General features: G+C 41.7%; 1 protein-coding gene and 1 long non-coding RNA gene across 3 annotated transcripts in view; one reads left to right on the plus strand and one right to left on the minus strand.

Moving 5' to 3' along the window:
• Positions 1-2,199: 2,199 nt before the first annotated feature.
• Positions 2,200-7,219, minus strand: zfp64 (zinc finger protein 64 homolog (mouse)). The gene is made up of 7 exons (XM_063887822.1): positions 6,847-7,219; positions 5,918-6,062; positions 5,632-5,790; positions 5,397-5,543; positions 5,152-5,214; positions 4,821-5,072; positions 2,200-4,744 (listed from the first exon to the last, which is right to left on the minus strand). Exons 2-7 carry the CDS (start codon positions 5,937-5,939, stop codon positions 3,387-3,389), a joined length of 2,001 nt encoding a protein of 666 aa, XP_063743892.1. The 5' UTR covers positions 5,940-6,062; positions 6,847-7,219; the 3' UTR covers positions 2,200-3,386.
• Positions 6,600-16,022, plus strand: part of LOC134867372 (uncharacterized) — a 28,475-nt gene continuing 19,052 nt past the window's right edge. Inside the window, exons 1-3 of one of the 2 annotated variants that reach the window (XR_010166142.1) lie at positions 6,600-6,986; positions 9,142-9,204; positions 9,467-10,341. This is a non-coding gene — a long non-coding RNA (uncharacterized LOC134867372). Of the gene's footprint in view, positions 6,987-9,141; positions 9,205-9,466; positions 10,342-16,022 lie in introns of those variants that run through there. The other variant, XR_010166143.1, reaches the window with a different exon arrangement.

Raw genomic sequence — 16,022 nt, forward strand, 5'->3', positions numbered from 1 at the left:
AAATTTGACTTTAATCTCAGAAACTTGACTTTAATCTCAGAAATTTGACTTAAACCTCAGAAACTTGACTTTAATCTCAGAAATTTGACTTAAATCTCAGAAACTTGACTTTAATCTCAGAAACTTGACTTTAATCTCAAAATCCTTAGAAAAAAAATTATGATTCACTTTTTGCATAATTACGATTCTCAGAATTGTTCAAACTTTTTTTTTTTCGCCCAGAATTTATATTTTAATCTCGAAACTCAGACTTTAACCTCAAGATTTAAAGAAAAAATGATTCACTTTTGGTCAACATCTATCACATGGGTCCATAATCTTCATCTGGAAATCTTGAAATAAGGGGAATCATTCAATATTCCATCAAAATATACATTAAACACATCAGAAATTGCACGGTTTCTCAAACTCTAAATATGCTGTAGAAAAAGCATTCAACTCACTCATGTCGTCACATGTAGACCGGGAGAGAGGGGGGAGGGGAGGAAATGGGCTCTCCTCCTCAAGGGTGCTCAGGATTAGGGCCTGGAAGTCTGTTAGATAATAGATCAAAGAGATACACCAGAGAGCACTTCTTGCTTTTTCCCACATACATCTCATCCTCGTACATAATAGAATCTCAGCTTTTTTTTTTTAGGAATTCCACCTGAAGATCAGACGACGACACTTTGGTCCTGGAATCACACAGCGTTGAAAAGGGTCAGCAGTGACACCGAGGATCCTTCGAATATAAAGTGACAATGCAAGGGCATAATTTATCCCGGTTCACATGAGGAGAAGGACAAGGGGCTCTTTATGAACGGGTTACATTTTCCACTATCCACTTGTTTCACGTCCCTGAAAAAGTGAAGGAATTTTTGGTTTCATCAATTGGGAGTATTTTCTGTTACTGGAAGGAGTAATTCAAAAGTTAAAACTCCAATTGCTCTCTTATAAATTCAGAAATATGGTCATTTATCCTACAAGTGGGATTTAAATAGTTATAGCAGTCATTGATCATTCAGTTTCCATGGTGGAAGACGTTTTTGGATGGTACTTCAGTAAAGTACAATAGACAAATACTGACTGTAAAAGTCCTGCATTGAAAACATCACTGAACAGTATGACAGTATTATCAGGAAACTAAACTTAAAAGAAAAGTACATTGTTGTATCAGAACGGAAATTAATGCTGCCTTTTCATGCAAGCTGGATTTTGATGTTGAGCAAAAGGTAGATAGATATATACTTTATTTATCCCAATTTGGGAAATGATTTACTGGGAGCTCCTGCAACAGGCTGCCACCTAGCATGGCGCCAACAGGAGCTAATATGCTATATTATAGGTACGTTCATCTGCAACAGCGTATCGTTTTGTATAAACGGATGATCTAAATTGTATGTTAAATATTAAGAGTGAAACATTAATGTAAATATGCCTCTAATCTTCCAGAGTTAAAGGAGAATATTCATACCCCTCTTGGCCTCAAATTTGAAAAGCTACAACCAGCAGCAGGATAGCTTAGCGACAGCTGGCATGCTACGTCCTAAGTGAATTAAACTGCCTACTAGCACATCTAAAGCTTAGAAGTGAACACAAAATGAACATGTTTGTAAGTTTAACTCTTCTCTACATGCCTCAGCTTTAGATTTATTAAAGAATATATATGAGTCTTGCCCATTCTCTCATCTAGCCTTGACAGGTATTTCTGAAAATGACTATTCCTTTAATCTGTAACTAGTAGCAGCTAGTGGCCATATCTGTCAGTAGCGTTTAAGAAAAATATCAAATATGCACACCTGAATGTAGTGAAATGTAAGTGTAAGTAGCATTGAAAAAGGTAGAAATATCATCTCCAATAGCTAAAAAAAAAAGCCTTAACAAGTAAAATATATACATTTTAACAGGGTAATACACCACAACATCATCAGGTCATGCCATGAAAAAAGGGCAGGGCTTTTATACTATGTTCTGGTATACCATTTCCGGCACAAGTCAGTTTCACTTATGCAACACAAAGCAACTGTGCGGTGAGACTTCCATCAAATAACTTCATCTGAGTATGTGGCCACGCTGAGTCTGCATCAGCCGAGCCATTAGTGCCGAGGGACGAGAAACAAATCAATGTCATCTGTCCAGAGAGAGACTCTTATTCAGGTGCAGCCTTCAATCTCTGCTCATACTAAGTGCTGAAGTCTGAATGCAAAAAAATGGCCACAATTATAAAAAGCCACGAGCCAAAAAGGCACTTTATTGAAAAATCTATCAGGAGAGCAACTTGACTTTTTAAAAGTAAGACCTTGATTTGCAATATTTTATACAAATGTACTTTATAGATTCAGATTGAAAGAGAGAAAAGGCTACACATACAGAATAGGTAGAGTCAATACAACACCGCAATATTCCACCAGTATCAGAGTGAACTTCACCTGTGGCACTCTGCTGCCACCTAGTGGACACACGAGAGAACTCCATGAAAGACATTCATTCAATTTCAAGTTGTGTCCATTTGATTCAGGCTTTATTCTTTTCTTTAGATTGCCTAACATGTAACCTTGTTTTAATAACATTTGAAATAAGGTATTATTTTGATGCCTCCAATGATTACACATCAACAGAAATATGTGAAAGTTGGTCCAAATGATTAACAGGGTTCCCACGAAAAAGCTCCTCTGTTGAAACGTGATTAAAAGACCCGAGTATTCGGCTTTAAACATTGCTATATATCCTTGCTTTCATGCTGAAAATAAATAGCCAGAAAACCAACTACTTCTCTATATGTACAAAAACAAGCTAGATAGCATGTCAATTTTAGCCACTTGCTAACCATTTTAACATGATTCAATTGTTTAAAACCACTCATCCAACTTTCTAACATGTGACATGACTGAGAACATTTCAACACCATAACCAAGAGCAGTCTACTCCTACTGACCTTCTCTATTTATCCCATTAATTATGAGCATAACCACAACTTTCTGAAGGCAACGTCATTTTATATGAGGAGCTATGATGGCGTTTAATCCATTCTCAGGTAAAAAGAAAATAGGATAACGTTTAAAAATAATTCCAGGACATTATTTTCCATTTTTTCCATGTGTTTCGGATCGTTTTTTCAAGGTCTTTTCACGACGTGTGAGAACCCTGATCAACGTTTTCGTCCTCAGAAGTGATTCAGTGTTAAACATGATGACATATTGTAGTGAACTACTGCGCTACGACAATTAAGACATCTAAAACCTGAAAATAATGAAGTCAGCATTATTGTTACTTAGTGATTGATGATAAAATAGTTGGAAACAAAAGCTGTTACTGTCCTGTAGATACGTGACCTAAAGAGTTCTTACTGGCAAAGAAATAGCTTATAAGCAGTTATAGTCTTCATGGTCTTATAAAAAACCCTCCGTTCATTGTGGGAGGCCTTCCAGAGTGTGTGTGTCTGAGTAGAGTGTGTGAGGAGAGAGCTGCTCTATAGTGCTCTGCTGCGACTGAGTGGACACTATCATTGGGACGCCGTGGATCACCACGTTCTGTCCGCCCAGGCTGAGGTTCGGCACCAGCAACGCACCATCCTCACAGTGTAAGGCACTCTCCTCCACCTTAGCTGCTGGATCACACACTAAGGTGGGTGGAGCTGCTGTGGTCACCATGGCGGGAATCCCCTCTGTCACCACTGTGACTTCAGTGCCGCCCTCCTGGATCAGAGCGTTCAGGCCCTCCAGTTCGGAGCAGGTCGTGATGAAAGTCTGCGAGGTGCTGCCGGAGTCCTGAGCGCTGATGGCGTTGTGCAGCAGCGCCTGGTGGAGCGGGTTGTTGGCATCGTCGGGGCCGAGCTGCGTCAACAACACCGTCTGGGGGTGGAGGGTGGCCTCTGCAGTCCCCCTGAGAGGTTGCATAGGTGCCAGCAGGTTGACCTGATGGATCATGGAGTTCACCACCATGTCCTGGTTCTCCGAGCTGAGCAGCACCATTTTATGCTGACTCTCCACAGCAGCTGGGATTAAGGAGTTCTCTTGGCTCATAGGGTGGGGTACGATGATTTTGAGCTGTGCACTGCGGTAAGGAGCCATAGAGTCAGACTGGGAGATGCTCTGGGACATTGTTTCAGTTTGGGTGGGGAGCTGCAGCTGCAACACACCTTGAGTGTCTCTGTGCTGCTTCTTGTGGCTCCGCAGGGAGTCTTCCCTCACAAAGGACGCGTCGCACGAGTCACAGCAGAAAGCCCGAGCCGCTTCCAGTTTGGCTCGGTACCTGGAGCCCACAGGATTTGGAGAATCAGCTCCACTTTTCCCTCCTCCTCCTCTAACACCTTTCCCACTGCTCCCTTTCTCAGGTTTATCTGAATGGCACTTCTTCTTGTGGATGACCAGGTTGCTGCGCTGCTTGGTGGCAAAGCTGCAGAAGTCACATTTAAAGGGCCGCTCCTCTGAGTGGATCCTCTCGTGGACTTTGAGCGCCCCCTTGCTGGTGCAGGAGTAAGAGCACTCGGCACACCGGATTGGCTGGATGGGCTGGTGCTCTCGTGAGTGTTGCCGCAGAGCGTTCTTGCTGGCACACTGGAAATCACAGTAACCGCAGCGGAAGGAGTTCTCGGTGCCGTGTTTGATCTGAATGTGAGATTTCAGGTTGCCTTTCATGGCGCAGCGGTACTCACAGAAGTCACATTTGTAAGGTTTCTCGCCCGAGTGAATCCGGATGTGCCTCTTCAGGTCGGAGTTGATTTTGAACTTAGCATCGCACTGCTGGCACTGGAAAGGTGCATCCCCTTGGAACGAAATAACACAAAAGATTCACAATGCGGTTCACTTAACAATATCATCCCACAGTTTCTGTCTTCCTACCTGTGTGTGAGCGGAGGTGTACGGTGAGCTGGCTGGAGTTGCGGCTGGCGTACGGACAGATCTGGCATTTGAAAGGCCGCTCGTCGTAGTGGATCCGCAGGTGCTTCTTCAGACTGCTGCTGTCTGCTGCTGCGTAGGGACAGTGTTTACACTTGTGCGGCTTCTCGCCTGTGTGTGAGCGGCTGTGCATGTTGAGCTTGTCCCGACGACTGAAGCGCTTGTGGCACAGCTCACATTCAAAGGGCTTCTCACCTGGATGGAGGACGGAAAAATAAAATGTGTCAATACCAGATTTAAGTTAAAATTGGAGAACCACAAGGCAGTTACATACCGGTGTGGGTTTTGAGGTGCCGCTCCATGTCTTTTTGGCCATACTGCGTCTTAAAAGTGCAACCTGTAAATCAACAGTAAAAGTGTTTTTTTTACAAGGTGTGTGTAGCCTGAGCGCAAGTGGAAAGTTAATCTAAAAGTGTCATAAATAAATAACAGCTAATGACGTGGAAGGAAGTACTGGTTCCCCTGCTTGGCAGTCGAAAAAGGAATGTGTTACAGTCGTAAAGGGCAAGAGGCACCGACCTGAGAAACAGCAGCTGTGTCTCTTTGAAGTCAGGGAAGGTTTTAATTTTTTGGAAGGTGTTTTCTGTGCTTTGGTCAGGATCTTTTTGACACCTCTCATAACACAGGTCTGGTAGGTCTCCTCGAAAACAAACTCAGCACTGGAATCTGTGCAGGAAATGAATATGAGAGCAGACTGTAAAGCAAGTCTGGAAGGACATTATTGACAAAACCAGATCAATATTATTTATTATACCTGTGAGAGGGGCTGCTGTAGTGGTGGCAGTTGTGTCAGAGGTTGGTAAGGAGCATCCATTTCGTTTATGGGCAAGAAAAACATCGAAATTATTATACTGCTGCTTGCAGAAGCCACAGATATGGATGTCTGGGCTCACCTCCATCACAACTGAATGTCCTGCAACGAAAACACAGATGCATGATATTTGAACCCTGCAACAAGATGACTGCAATATAATGACGCAAAAGCATGAATGGTGTAGTCAACTTGGTTCGAGGTCTTCTTAACAGCCGCTTTTATTTACCTTCGGTGTTGTATGTTGCCATTTTTTCGAGCTTGTTTTGCTGGAGATCAACTCATCTTCAATGCATTCACGACGTCCATCATTGTGTTAAAGTGTACCGGCTCGAGTGGAGAAGCGAACAGCTGCTATTTCACCTTTCGTCATACTTCAAAATGAATAAAATGCAGCGGTGTGGGAAATCAATGGGAAAAATAGTTTACTTCTCTTCTAACAACAAAATAGGTTTTACGACATGCTACGTGTGGTTTACGGCAGCGGGATAAGCATGTGTTCTGTCCGGGCTACGTCACATGATGCCTTTGTAACTATAGGAAAATCCTAATTTCCACCATGAGCAGGGAAAATAACATGATGAAAGTGGTGTTTAATATTGTTACACGACTAATTTTTTGACATAAACTAGAGTTTACAGAATATATAGTTTTGTATCTAAGTATAAACTATTTATATTTTCATTTTTTAAGTTAACTAATCAAATAGCCGAATGTTTTCCGCTCTGTATTATTCCTGTGCAAAATAAGCTGGCTTCTGGTTGTCTTAATCATGACAAAAAGCACACAACACGTAACCAATTCTTAGTTAAATTACAATAAAATCATAGACGTTGGATATGTAAAATTGTATTTACGAGTACCTGAACGCAGCATTGCCATTGTTGTGATAATTTGAGTTTAGCCAAAGTGCCACTTTAGTCCTGGAAATATTATTTAATTATTCCAAAACAGTAAAGGAGACTTACTTATATATAACTTTAACATGTAAACAACATTGTTCTGGTTTATTCTGGCCATTGCAGTGTGTCTTCGTTTCTAAAAAGCCTTTAAATTACCGTTGCTGCCACCTGTCGTATTGAAAAAGGCCCACAATGGCCTAGCTATCATGCAAACACAATTTGTTTGTTGGGCAAATATCTGATAGTTAATACTTACCGACGGTGTCATGAAAGTCCACTGTTTGCCTGTTAAATTGTTTACAGAGTAACTGCAACGTTTGCACCTTTCAGTAAATAGCCCTATCCCTTGCCGTGGCACCTGCAACCGAGTTACACTCGTATTTGTCGTCTGAGAAGGTAAGCTTTCAATTGCTGTTAAATATACACACACACACACGCTACCATTTTTCAAGTAAGGGCAATTTACTAGGTTGTTGGTGTGAGTGAATGAGAAAGCCTCTTTTTTTTTTAATGCCAGAGCAGTGTTGCTAGTGTGAATAAGCCATGAAAGTGAGTGACACACAGCTCCATTTTCAGTGGCAGGTCCTTAACTGCCTGATTGCCACTGTGAAGCTCAGGAATTTCCTTACGCTGACTTTCCTGCATGGCAAAGGCACAGGACTGATTCCTTCCATGCTGAAACAGCAAATCCTTGAGACACACACACACACACACACACACACACACACACACACACACACACACACACACACACACACACACACACACACACACACACTAGTGTCTTTCAAGCCCTGCCCAAACGCATCTGACTAGTTGATTACTGCTGTCTCTGAACTTGATTCTGTCAGGATTGTCCCTGCAGATTTATATAAAAGGTAGGGTAACAGTTGATGTCATATTAGTAGGAAAGTTCTGTTTTCTTAGGGCATTTTCAAAATTGATGACGGCAGTCCCAAAAAATAAATAAAAGAGACATGAAGAGGAGATAATTAAATAAATCTGACTGAGAAGTGTGCAAACCTTATGCACATAAATCCCCCCACAGCAGTCAGTACAGTTACATGTGCATCAAAGACCGCATTCACATGTGACAACCAAATGACTTAGAGATGTGTTAATTAAAGAAAGACTTATGTCATGCTCCCAGTAGTGCAGCATGCTCCCTGCTTTGATGTAGACTTCATGGACTACAATCAAAGGACTTGTAAATCTGGGTTTTTACTTTTCACTCTGGCAGTTTATGAGTCTTAAGATTGAGGAGTTTAGCATGTCATCATTAGGTCTTATTTATGAGCAAACACACAGTAATGTCATTATAAATATTCTCAGTAGGCCTGCAACTAGCTATCTCTTAATGGCAGGGGAGTAGTATTTATTTATATTTACTATAATGCACTGTTACTATTTATTTCCAATACTTTTGAATACTTTATTTTATTTATTTGTATTTTTTAAAATCATTTTTTACTCTCTTCTTTTCCTATGAGGGGGGCTGGTTCTGAAGTTAAAAAAAAACAATAAAATGAAGAATAAACATTATTTAAATAGCAAATGTATTTGTGTATTTGTCCTTTAATCAATAAATAACAAACATTATTAAAAAATGGGGGAAAAAGAAAGAAATCTTCACATTTGAACATCCAGAATGACAGAATTGATGCAATGTTTGCCTAAAATATCACTTAAATCATAAAGAAATATCAGAATGGCTGACAATTAATTTCCTGTTGATTGACTTATTATTCAAACTCTTATTTAGAGCAACTCAAACCCCAGTTAGTCACTTACATTTCCTACTGCTGACTGTATTCTCTCTACACTTGAAGTGAACTCTGTCCTTTTGCCAGAACAATAAGCTCTTTTTCATTTGTTGTACTCGGAAACAAAGTATCATTTTGACATCCTGCTGTGCCACGTCTAATTTGTAGCCTTGCTCATTTCCCCCATTCATCGAGACGCCCAAGAATCCAGTGAGTGATGTAATGTCCCTCTTTTCCCCAATGAGACAAGGGCAACAATAGGGAGGGGTGGTGGGGGGAGCGCCTCTGTCACATTATTTTCCCCCACAGAGGCACGCCAGCTGCTTACAGTTGCTTAATGGCTACGAGCTGTCACAAGGCATCACAGCCCGCTGCCACACAGGAGCGGCAGATGCTTTAATTGCACAATGACTTGTAGGTTGTCAACAGCAATTATACCAGGCTTCCACCTGAGGGCACCCAAAGAACACCGTCTACTCACTTCACTGGCAAAACACAGGCCTCAGAAGCCTGAAAACCTGATCTGAGTGTCCAGACAAGAGGCGCAGACACATTCCCAGTCTCCTTTTTAGCTTAATGGTTTCTCCATGTGCCGCAATAACCTGGGCAGGATTGTCAGACAGCAGGCTCAGGACCCCAAAATCATATTTAGACATAAAATATTTATCTAGCTTTGTCACCTTAGGGCCCGCTGCTCGCCGTGTGCTGCGGCAGGTCATGGTGTGCAGAGTTTGAGTAATTTTGCTCATTATTAATTCATGTCATCTTTCTCTCCTTTTGCGATTCAGGGGAGGCTCGTTCGCCACCGCCAGCCCCGAGATTATTATCATTAAGAGGAGGCAAATAAAATGGTGAGTTGAAAGCTATGCTGCAACATGCGTCAGCTCACAGTTGCTCAAATAAGTTCTGATTGATATGTTCTGAGAAAATGTGCTTCGATATCCTGTTTATTCTATTAATAGACGGGATGGAAATTATAATCAACAACTGAGGAACCCTCGTAGTGACCTTCTGTTTATGTCATGTCAAATCGAATGGGTAAAAGATGTCTCGTGTTTGTTTCGAGCCATAAGACAAATTATACACACATGTATGAATTCCTTTGGTCAACAGCTGCCATCCCAGCGTCAGATAAAACAGAGCCAAAGTCTGGGAAGCATCACATGCCTCCCAACACTTCATCATATAAAAAGACACACAAAAGGCGCACAAGCTCACACGCAAAAACAGCGCTGTGTTCTTTGTATCTGCTAACTGATGCAGATGATAGGGCTGCAGATGAGTGCAAGCTAACCACAGACTACAGGGGACATGTGGCTTCAGAGACAATAGCAGGCCAAAGAGGAGAACATACCATCCTCAGGAACAAGCGTGGATATAAATGAAGGCACAATTGCAACCGATTTCTTTGAAATAGTTCTTTATTTGTCCTTTTTTTCCTGTTATTGTGTTCATGTACGCACCATATGTACCAAAGCAACATCTTTAAATGTGTGAAGCGACTTGGCAATAAACCAGATTCAGATTCTGATCAATTTTGCAGACACAGAAGCTTGCACAAATGGTGATGTGTCTAAATCATGTGGTTGTTAGAGGAAGAGAAATGTGCGTTCCTACCTACCCAGAAGAGCCATACCTATCCAGAGAGACAATAGCAGGCCAAAGCCTTAGGAGAATATTCAGTTCCAAGGAACATACTTCGAAATAAATGACAACAAGATTGCAACCATTTTATGTAATGATGTGTAAGATTTTTAGTTTTATACATGTCCTTTTTTTTTTACTATTATTGTGTACACACCATATGCACCAAAGCAACATCCTTGAATGTGTAAACCCACTTGGTAATAAACCAGATTCTGATTCTGATAAAGTTTTGCAGACACAGAATCTTGCACAAACAGTGATTTGTCTAAATCATGTGGTTTCTGTAGCTTTCTTAACCACTAAAAACAGCACATTTCTATAAAAACTGAGACAATAGCAAGCCAAAGCCTCAGGAGGAGAATACACCATCCTAAGGAACATATGTGGAAATAAATGACAACATGATTGGAACCATTTTTGTCCTTTTTTCCTCTTGTTGGGTTCATGTACGCACCATATACACCAAAGCAAAATCCTTGAATGCGTGAACCGACTTGGCAATAAACCAGATTCAGATAAAGGTTCCACTCATGTTAATACGGCCAAAGTTACAGGCATTTAAAATGTGATTGTCAGAGGAGAACAAAAAGTGCTTTCTTGACTTTACTTGCACTTTCTTTTTCTATCTATTTGTCATTTGTCAGATAAGTAATCAAAAAGCCAATTGTATTTCTAATGTTTTCCGCTCTGTACGAGGCATGTGCAACATAGGCTGCCTTGTGGCTGTCTTAATTATAGAAACAAGCGTACAACATGTACAAGACGGATAGATATTAGACATTGACAATGTTATTTACGAGTACCTGAACCTTCTTAAAAAAAAACGAGGTGTTTTTAAGTCAAGTCTGCAATGGAAAGAAGCTGCTGTCAGTGTGTGTGTGTGTATTATGCTGGAGTGTCAGCAGGGGGTGTCCAAAATCAGGCTAGAGAAAGAGACTCTGTGCTGGTTTGAAACGAGGCACTGCTCCAGTTTGTAGGAGCTGACATTTTGGAACCAGTGGGTCAGCAAAATGGAGAAGACACAGAGATGTATCAAACTCAGCGAGGCATTTGAATACAGGATGTGGAATGTATTTCCTCTGGCAAAAGAGGTTGTGTTTTTTCGGTCTGCAGGGTTAACGGTAAACTAGAGGCCCGATGTTTATGAAACTTGGTGGAAAGGTGTGTCATGGGCCAAGGAAGAACACATGCCATTTAAGAGCAGATCAACCTTGGTTGGTCCATGCTTGTTCTTGTTTTCTTAGTCAGCCCTAATTATGGTTGCTGGGATCAAGAGGCAGGACTATGAAGGATAAAAAATCCTCACAATAAGTTGATCCTGATGAATTTACATTGCCCAGATAATCATTAGTATGTTAACATGATGAACTGAAAAGCGATGTAGTAGAAGATTCAAAAATGAACAAACTCCCACAAGGTTTCTATTTTACTAAATTGTATTTCTTCTTCATGTATGCAGGGGGACCTTAAGATTATTACCAGCCTTATTTATGTTTGATTCATTGTTTTTTTCACTTTACATGATTTTAACTTATATAATCTGTGATTCATTATAACTAATTGTTAAGATAAGTGATTTAAATTTGTTTTTATTGCCATTTTTAAAAGTTTCAAGCATATTTTTATCAAGAAAATGTCGTGAAATGTCAAGAAAAATCCAGCCAGGAAAATCCCTGCCCATACTGTGAAGTGAGAATTAACCTTATTGCACGAGCAGGTTCAATGTGTCCTCTCCGCTCTCACGTTGTGCAGAATCCACGGACAGAATATTTCTGGTTAAGACGGATCGACGGAGCTAAATCTAAACAAAAGATGTGTGCATGTGTGCGAGCGTGATGTCAATGATGTCCTGATGGAGGAGGGAATCTTGATAGTTAGACAGATAACAACGAGGCTGGCTTATTCATGCCCTGCACACACACACACACACACCTGCAGACACACACTGGTGGATACACACAGGGCATCATCATCGTCACAGAGGGAGAAAGGCTCATAATTGGACAGAGGTGTCTGTAGATAATGAAGCCAGACCTCACACCTGCCAAACCTTGGGGATTTCACTTGACTGGCCACTTAAATCTTCCTCACTCTGCGGGTCTGGAGGGCAAGAGAGTGAGTAAGGAACTAATGGAAAAAAAGCATGCGCTACAGGGAGGATCCCTGTCAGCATGAGTGTAGTGTCCCCCCCCCCCCCCCCCCCCATACAGTCACACACACACACACACACACACACACACACACACACACACACCACCCACCCACCCCAGCTCGTTCCATACAGCACCCACCTCACTTCACTTCACTGTAAATCCTCTGGTGTCAAGGATTTCAGACGGAAATGGGGAAATGCTGCACCAGCTATTTTGTTTCAAACTCTCAAAACACTCGCTTCTCCCGAGTTGTCTTTGGTGACAGCGTTGTGTGCGGGAAGCGTATTGTGCCAGCTTTTAGTGGGTTGTCATTCCAAGGGGCTGAAAGGGAAATCAGATAGACGCTTCAGCGGAGAAACACTTCTATATGGAAAGTTTACCTGACAGTCATCAGTGAAGGCGTGACACTGTATCAGTGCTAGCAAAAAGCTACACCAATTAGGGATTTGAGTTTACCCAGACACAATCTTAACAATTCATGAGAAACAAAATGGAATTTGAATACGTCTTTCTTCGTGACTTGATCCATAAATGTGTCTCGGAAGTGATTGTCAAAGGTATAGATAGAGCACAGGAAGCGATTTTATTCTATAAATACACAGCGGTGAAATGCAGCAGGGGGGCTATCACTTTTTGTTAGCTTGTCATGAAGTCAGCCATGTCAGCTTTTACATACACTGTTGTGTCTGCTGTCAAAAGGTTGTAGCGGTAAATGGTAGGAATCAATACGTTTGTAGTGCTAACGGACAAACATGGACACTGGTAGCTTTCCTTGTGGGTTAGCTGTATCCAGATAGCCGTCATATTGTACTCTTTATTCTTCATATATTGGGTAAAAAAGATAAACACTCGCTTGTCAAACTCTGCTGCCTTGGAGTGTTTGTGCCTCTACTGCTACCTGAAGTCTATCCAGAGATTTGACTTTTGGGCAAACCTCAATCATATTTCTCACCTTTTTAGAAATACTGATGCAGAGACAATAGTTCCTCCTGATGGAGATCCTTACGCACATCTGTATATGCTGCAGCAGCACACAGTCACTCAGAGACGTTGTTAGGTGTCAGAGAAAGTGCATGCAATGCTTTTCAAGTCAGCGGGATAATGACAGAACTGCACAGTGTTCCACAGAGTGGTGCGGGAATGAGTCCGAAAACATGGAAATGAGTTAGCACTTTACAACTTCAGGTTTCTTTGTCTCAAAGTCAGCTGTTTTTGGTTGGATGCCTTGAACGGCGGCGGCTAACAAGGGACTAAATGAGCCTATTAAACGCCATCAGGCCGAAACGTTAGCCGCCGTTAGCTCAGTGCTGGTGATGTGAAGTCATGCCACAGTGAAGTAGTTTGACTATAGCCTTACGTTAGCTTTTTGCTTCTGCTGATTGCGTTCAAAACTTTAAATGTGGTGTTGATTTGTGTAGATTATCATGCTCAACAAAATGTGAAAGTATCACAGATCTTAATTTCTGCAGTATTTCAAAATCCACATTGCTTGTTGATGCTAACTCGAGGGTCTGCCTACAGAAAGACGTCCTCACCGTACAACTCGATTGGGTGCAAAATCGGAATTGATTCAGAAATCGTTCTTATTCAGCATGAAAGGAGCGAGAAAACCCTGCCCACTGTAATAATCCTGGATACTTTCAGTTTAATTTCCCAATGTCCAGGCCAGGTGGGAAGGTAAATGAGCCCAGGTGGCTAACCGGGCCTGTTATACCCCGGAGGGAGACCTTGCAATCAACAGCAACACAAACTCCATGGTGATGGATAGTGTCACATGTCCACCTCAGTGTCTCTGCTCTAAGTGCTGTGGCTCACATCATGCTCTACTGTCTGTGATAGATTATAGATAGACAGAAAACTGTGTGAGCACCGCCAGATTTGGGAAACGTGGTGTAACCGTAGACCGCGGATCATCATCGGCTCATCTTTTCCCAGCTTGAACTGCCACAGGAAGACACTTTTAGTAGGTGGGCAACGTTCGCTAATGTGGATCTTCTTTCCAAATTTGCGATGATAAGCAACGCTGAAATGCGCCCTGAAATGAAATCACATGGAAACCGAGAGCTTATCAAGATGAAACTGTGCAATAATACAAGAATTATCCATCACCATCCATCATGTATTTGTTTGCAGGAAACAGATTACATGGATCTTAATTGAAATATTATTTTACCTTCATTTGAATTATTTATGGGGTTGTTGACTAGATTCATACCTCAGAGATAGAACACATTATGTGATGCAAGAGTGTGTGTGTGTGTGTGTGTGTGTGTGTGTGTGAGCTTTTCTCATATATTATTCAAAAAGTAGAGTCTGAAAATGGTCTAACGTAGCCATACGAAGCATATCAAAGGGCCTGTCTTTGATACAATTTATTTGAGATCCACTGGCCAGAGCCGAGCTGTCCATTGGCCGACCATTGCTAATGAGATCGGGGGGTAAAATTGAGAGTGGTGGGCTGGCTGTCATCTGCTAGGTGATGGTTTTAAGACTAAGCAGTGATACTTCATTAATTAACCTTCACATTCTATGTAGATCTGCTCATCAAGATGCAGTTAATTAAAGAAAGGTCATTCCAAGGGCTGCTGGGAAGCGGCATTATTACAATGGAGGGATGGCACTGCTTTGAGCGAGATAACACAGGGGAGGGTGGGGAGGGTGGGGAGGGGGGGGGGGGGGTGAGAGAAGGCGATCACCCGAACGCTAATAAAATGGCAGACCACTTGCCAAAGCCAGTTTCTGAACTGCAGAACACCTTGAAAAAAAAAGGATATATTTGAGTTGTTGTTGTTTTTATTTCTGACATCCTCTCTTCTTTTTTTTATTTTTACAGAAAGACACATTTGAAAAAGCTTTAATGGAGAATGACTCGGTAAAATATTCATTACTCTCAATCGACAGCATCTATCTTTCAGCATCTCGGTATAGTTTTCCTACTCTCGCTTCTGCAGCTTCCTGCCAATTTCTTGGGTGAATTCTACTTTGCCTGACCTTGCTCCGTGTAGAGAAAAAAAAAAAGCCATCTTGAGTAAATAAAAGGCCTGCCGGGTATGAAATAGTTATGCGTCATCCGTAAGTGAAATCCACTTCTAGGTGGTGACTTATTCATTTTGATTTCTGCCTATCTGTCTATAAATCTATCTTTGTCCCTGCGTGGTGAAGCACAGCTCGAAATATGTGATTTGGAGAGTGAATCAAATCTGTTTTGTCATAAGACTGTATAAAAATGTGTCCCCATTAGACTCGTATCAATCAGTGAGAGGTTGTCTTGCAGCCCTGCGTACTGACACAAGGACAGGGACAGTTAGTGTGAAATAATGTCTGTTCGGTTGCCTCCTAGCCAATCCCATAAGTGAGATCAGACTTAGTGTTACAAATGGCTTTCTATAATGTTTTTGCCAAGTCTTATTATTTGATAATGTCCACCCCCTCCTCTCAGCACTGTCTCGTTTGGATCCTTGGAACATGGATGTATGAGGACAAATGGATACATCATTGAAGGCGGGGCCCCTTTCAATCGTAGAAGATCTTCCCCGGATCTTTAGGCGATCTTCCCTGGATCTTCCCTGAATGCTTCCTCAATCCTACCATGATTTTATTTGGATCTTTCCTAGATCTTCCCATTATGTTTCCTGGATCTTCTCTAGATCTTCCCTGGATCTTTCCTGGTTCCTACCTGGATGTTTCCTCAACCCTACCTTGATCTTACTTTGATCTTCCCTAGATCTTCCCATTACGTTTCCTGCTGCTTCTCTTGCTCATCTCTAGAACTTCCCCAGATCTTACCTAGATCTTCCCTGGATGTTCCCTGGATGTTTCCTGGATCTGTTGGCAATCTCCCACATCAATCTTGTCTCATGTAAATGAAT

This window comes from Eleginops maclovinus, chromosome 1 (genome assembly GCF_036324505.1).
Source record: "Eleginops maclovinus isolate JMC-PN-2008 ecotype Puerto Natales chromosome 1, JC_Emac_rtc_rv5, whole genome shotgun sequence".
Classification (NCBI taxonomy): domain Eukaryota; kingdom Metazoa; phylum Chordata; class Actinopteri; order Perciformes; family Eleginopidae; genus Eleginops; species Eleginops maclovinus.

Excerpts from the sequence above, each read along its gene's own strand:
- zfp64 (XM_063887822.1), bottom strand. The coding sequence starts at position 5,939 with ATGGCAACATACAACACCGAAG. Across the intron at positions 5,215-5,396 it reads ACACAGCTGCTGTTTCTCAG|GTTGCACTTTTAAGACGCAG; the intron begins GTCGGTGCCTCT and ends GTTGATTTACAG. Across the intron at positions 5,073-5,151 it reads GCACCTCAAAACCCACACCG|GTGAGAAGCCCTTTGAATGT; the intron begins GTATGTAACTGC and ends TCCTCCATCCAG.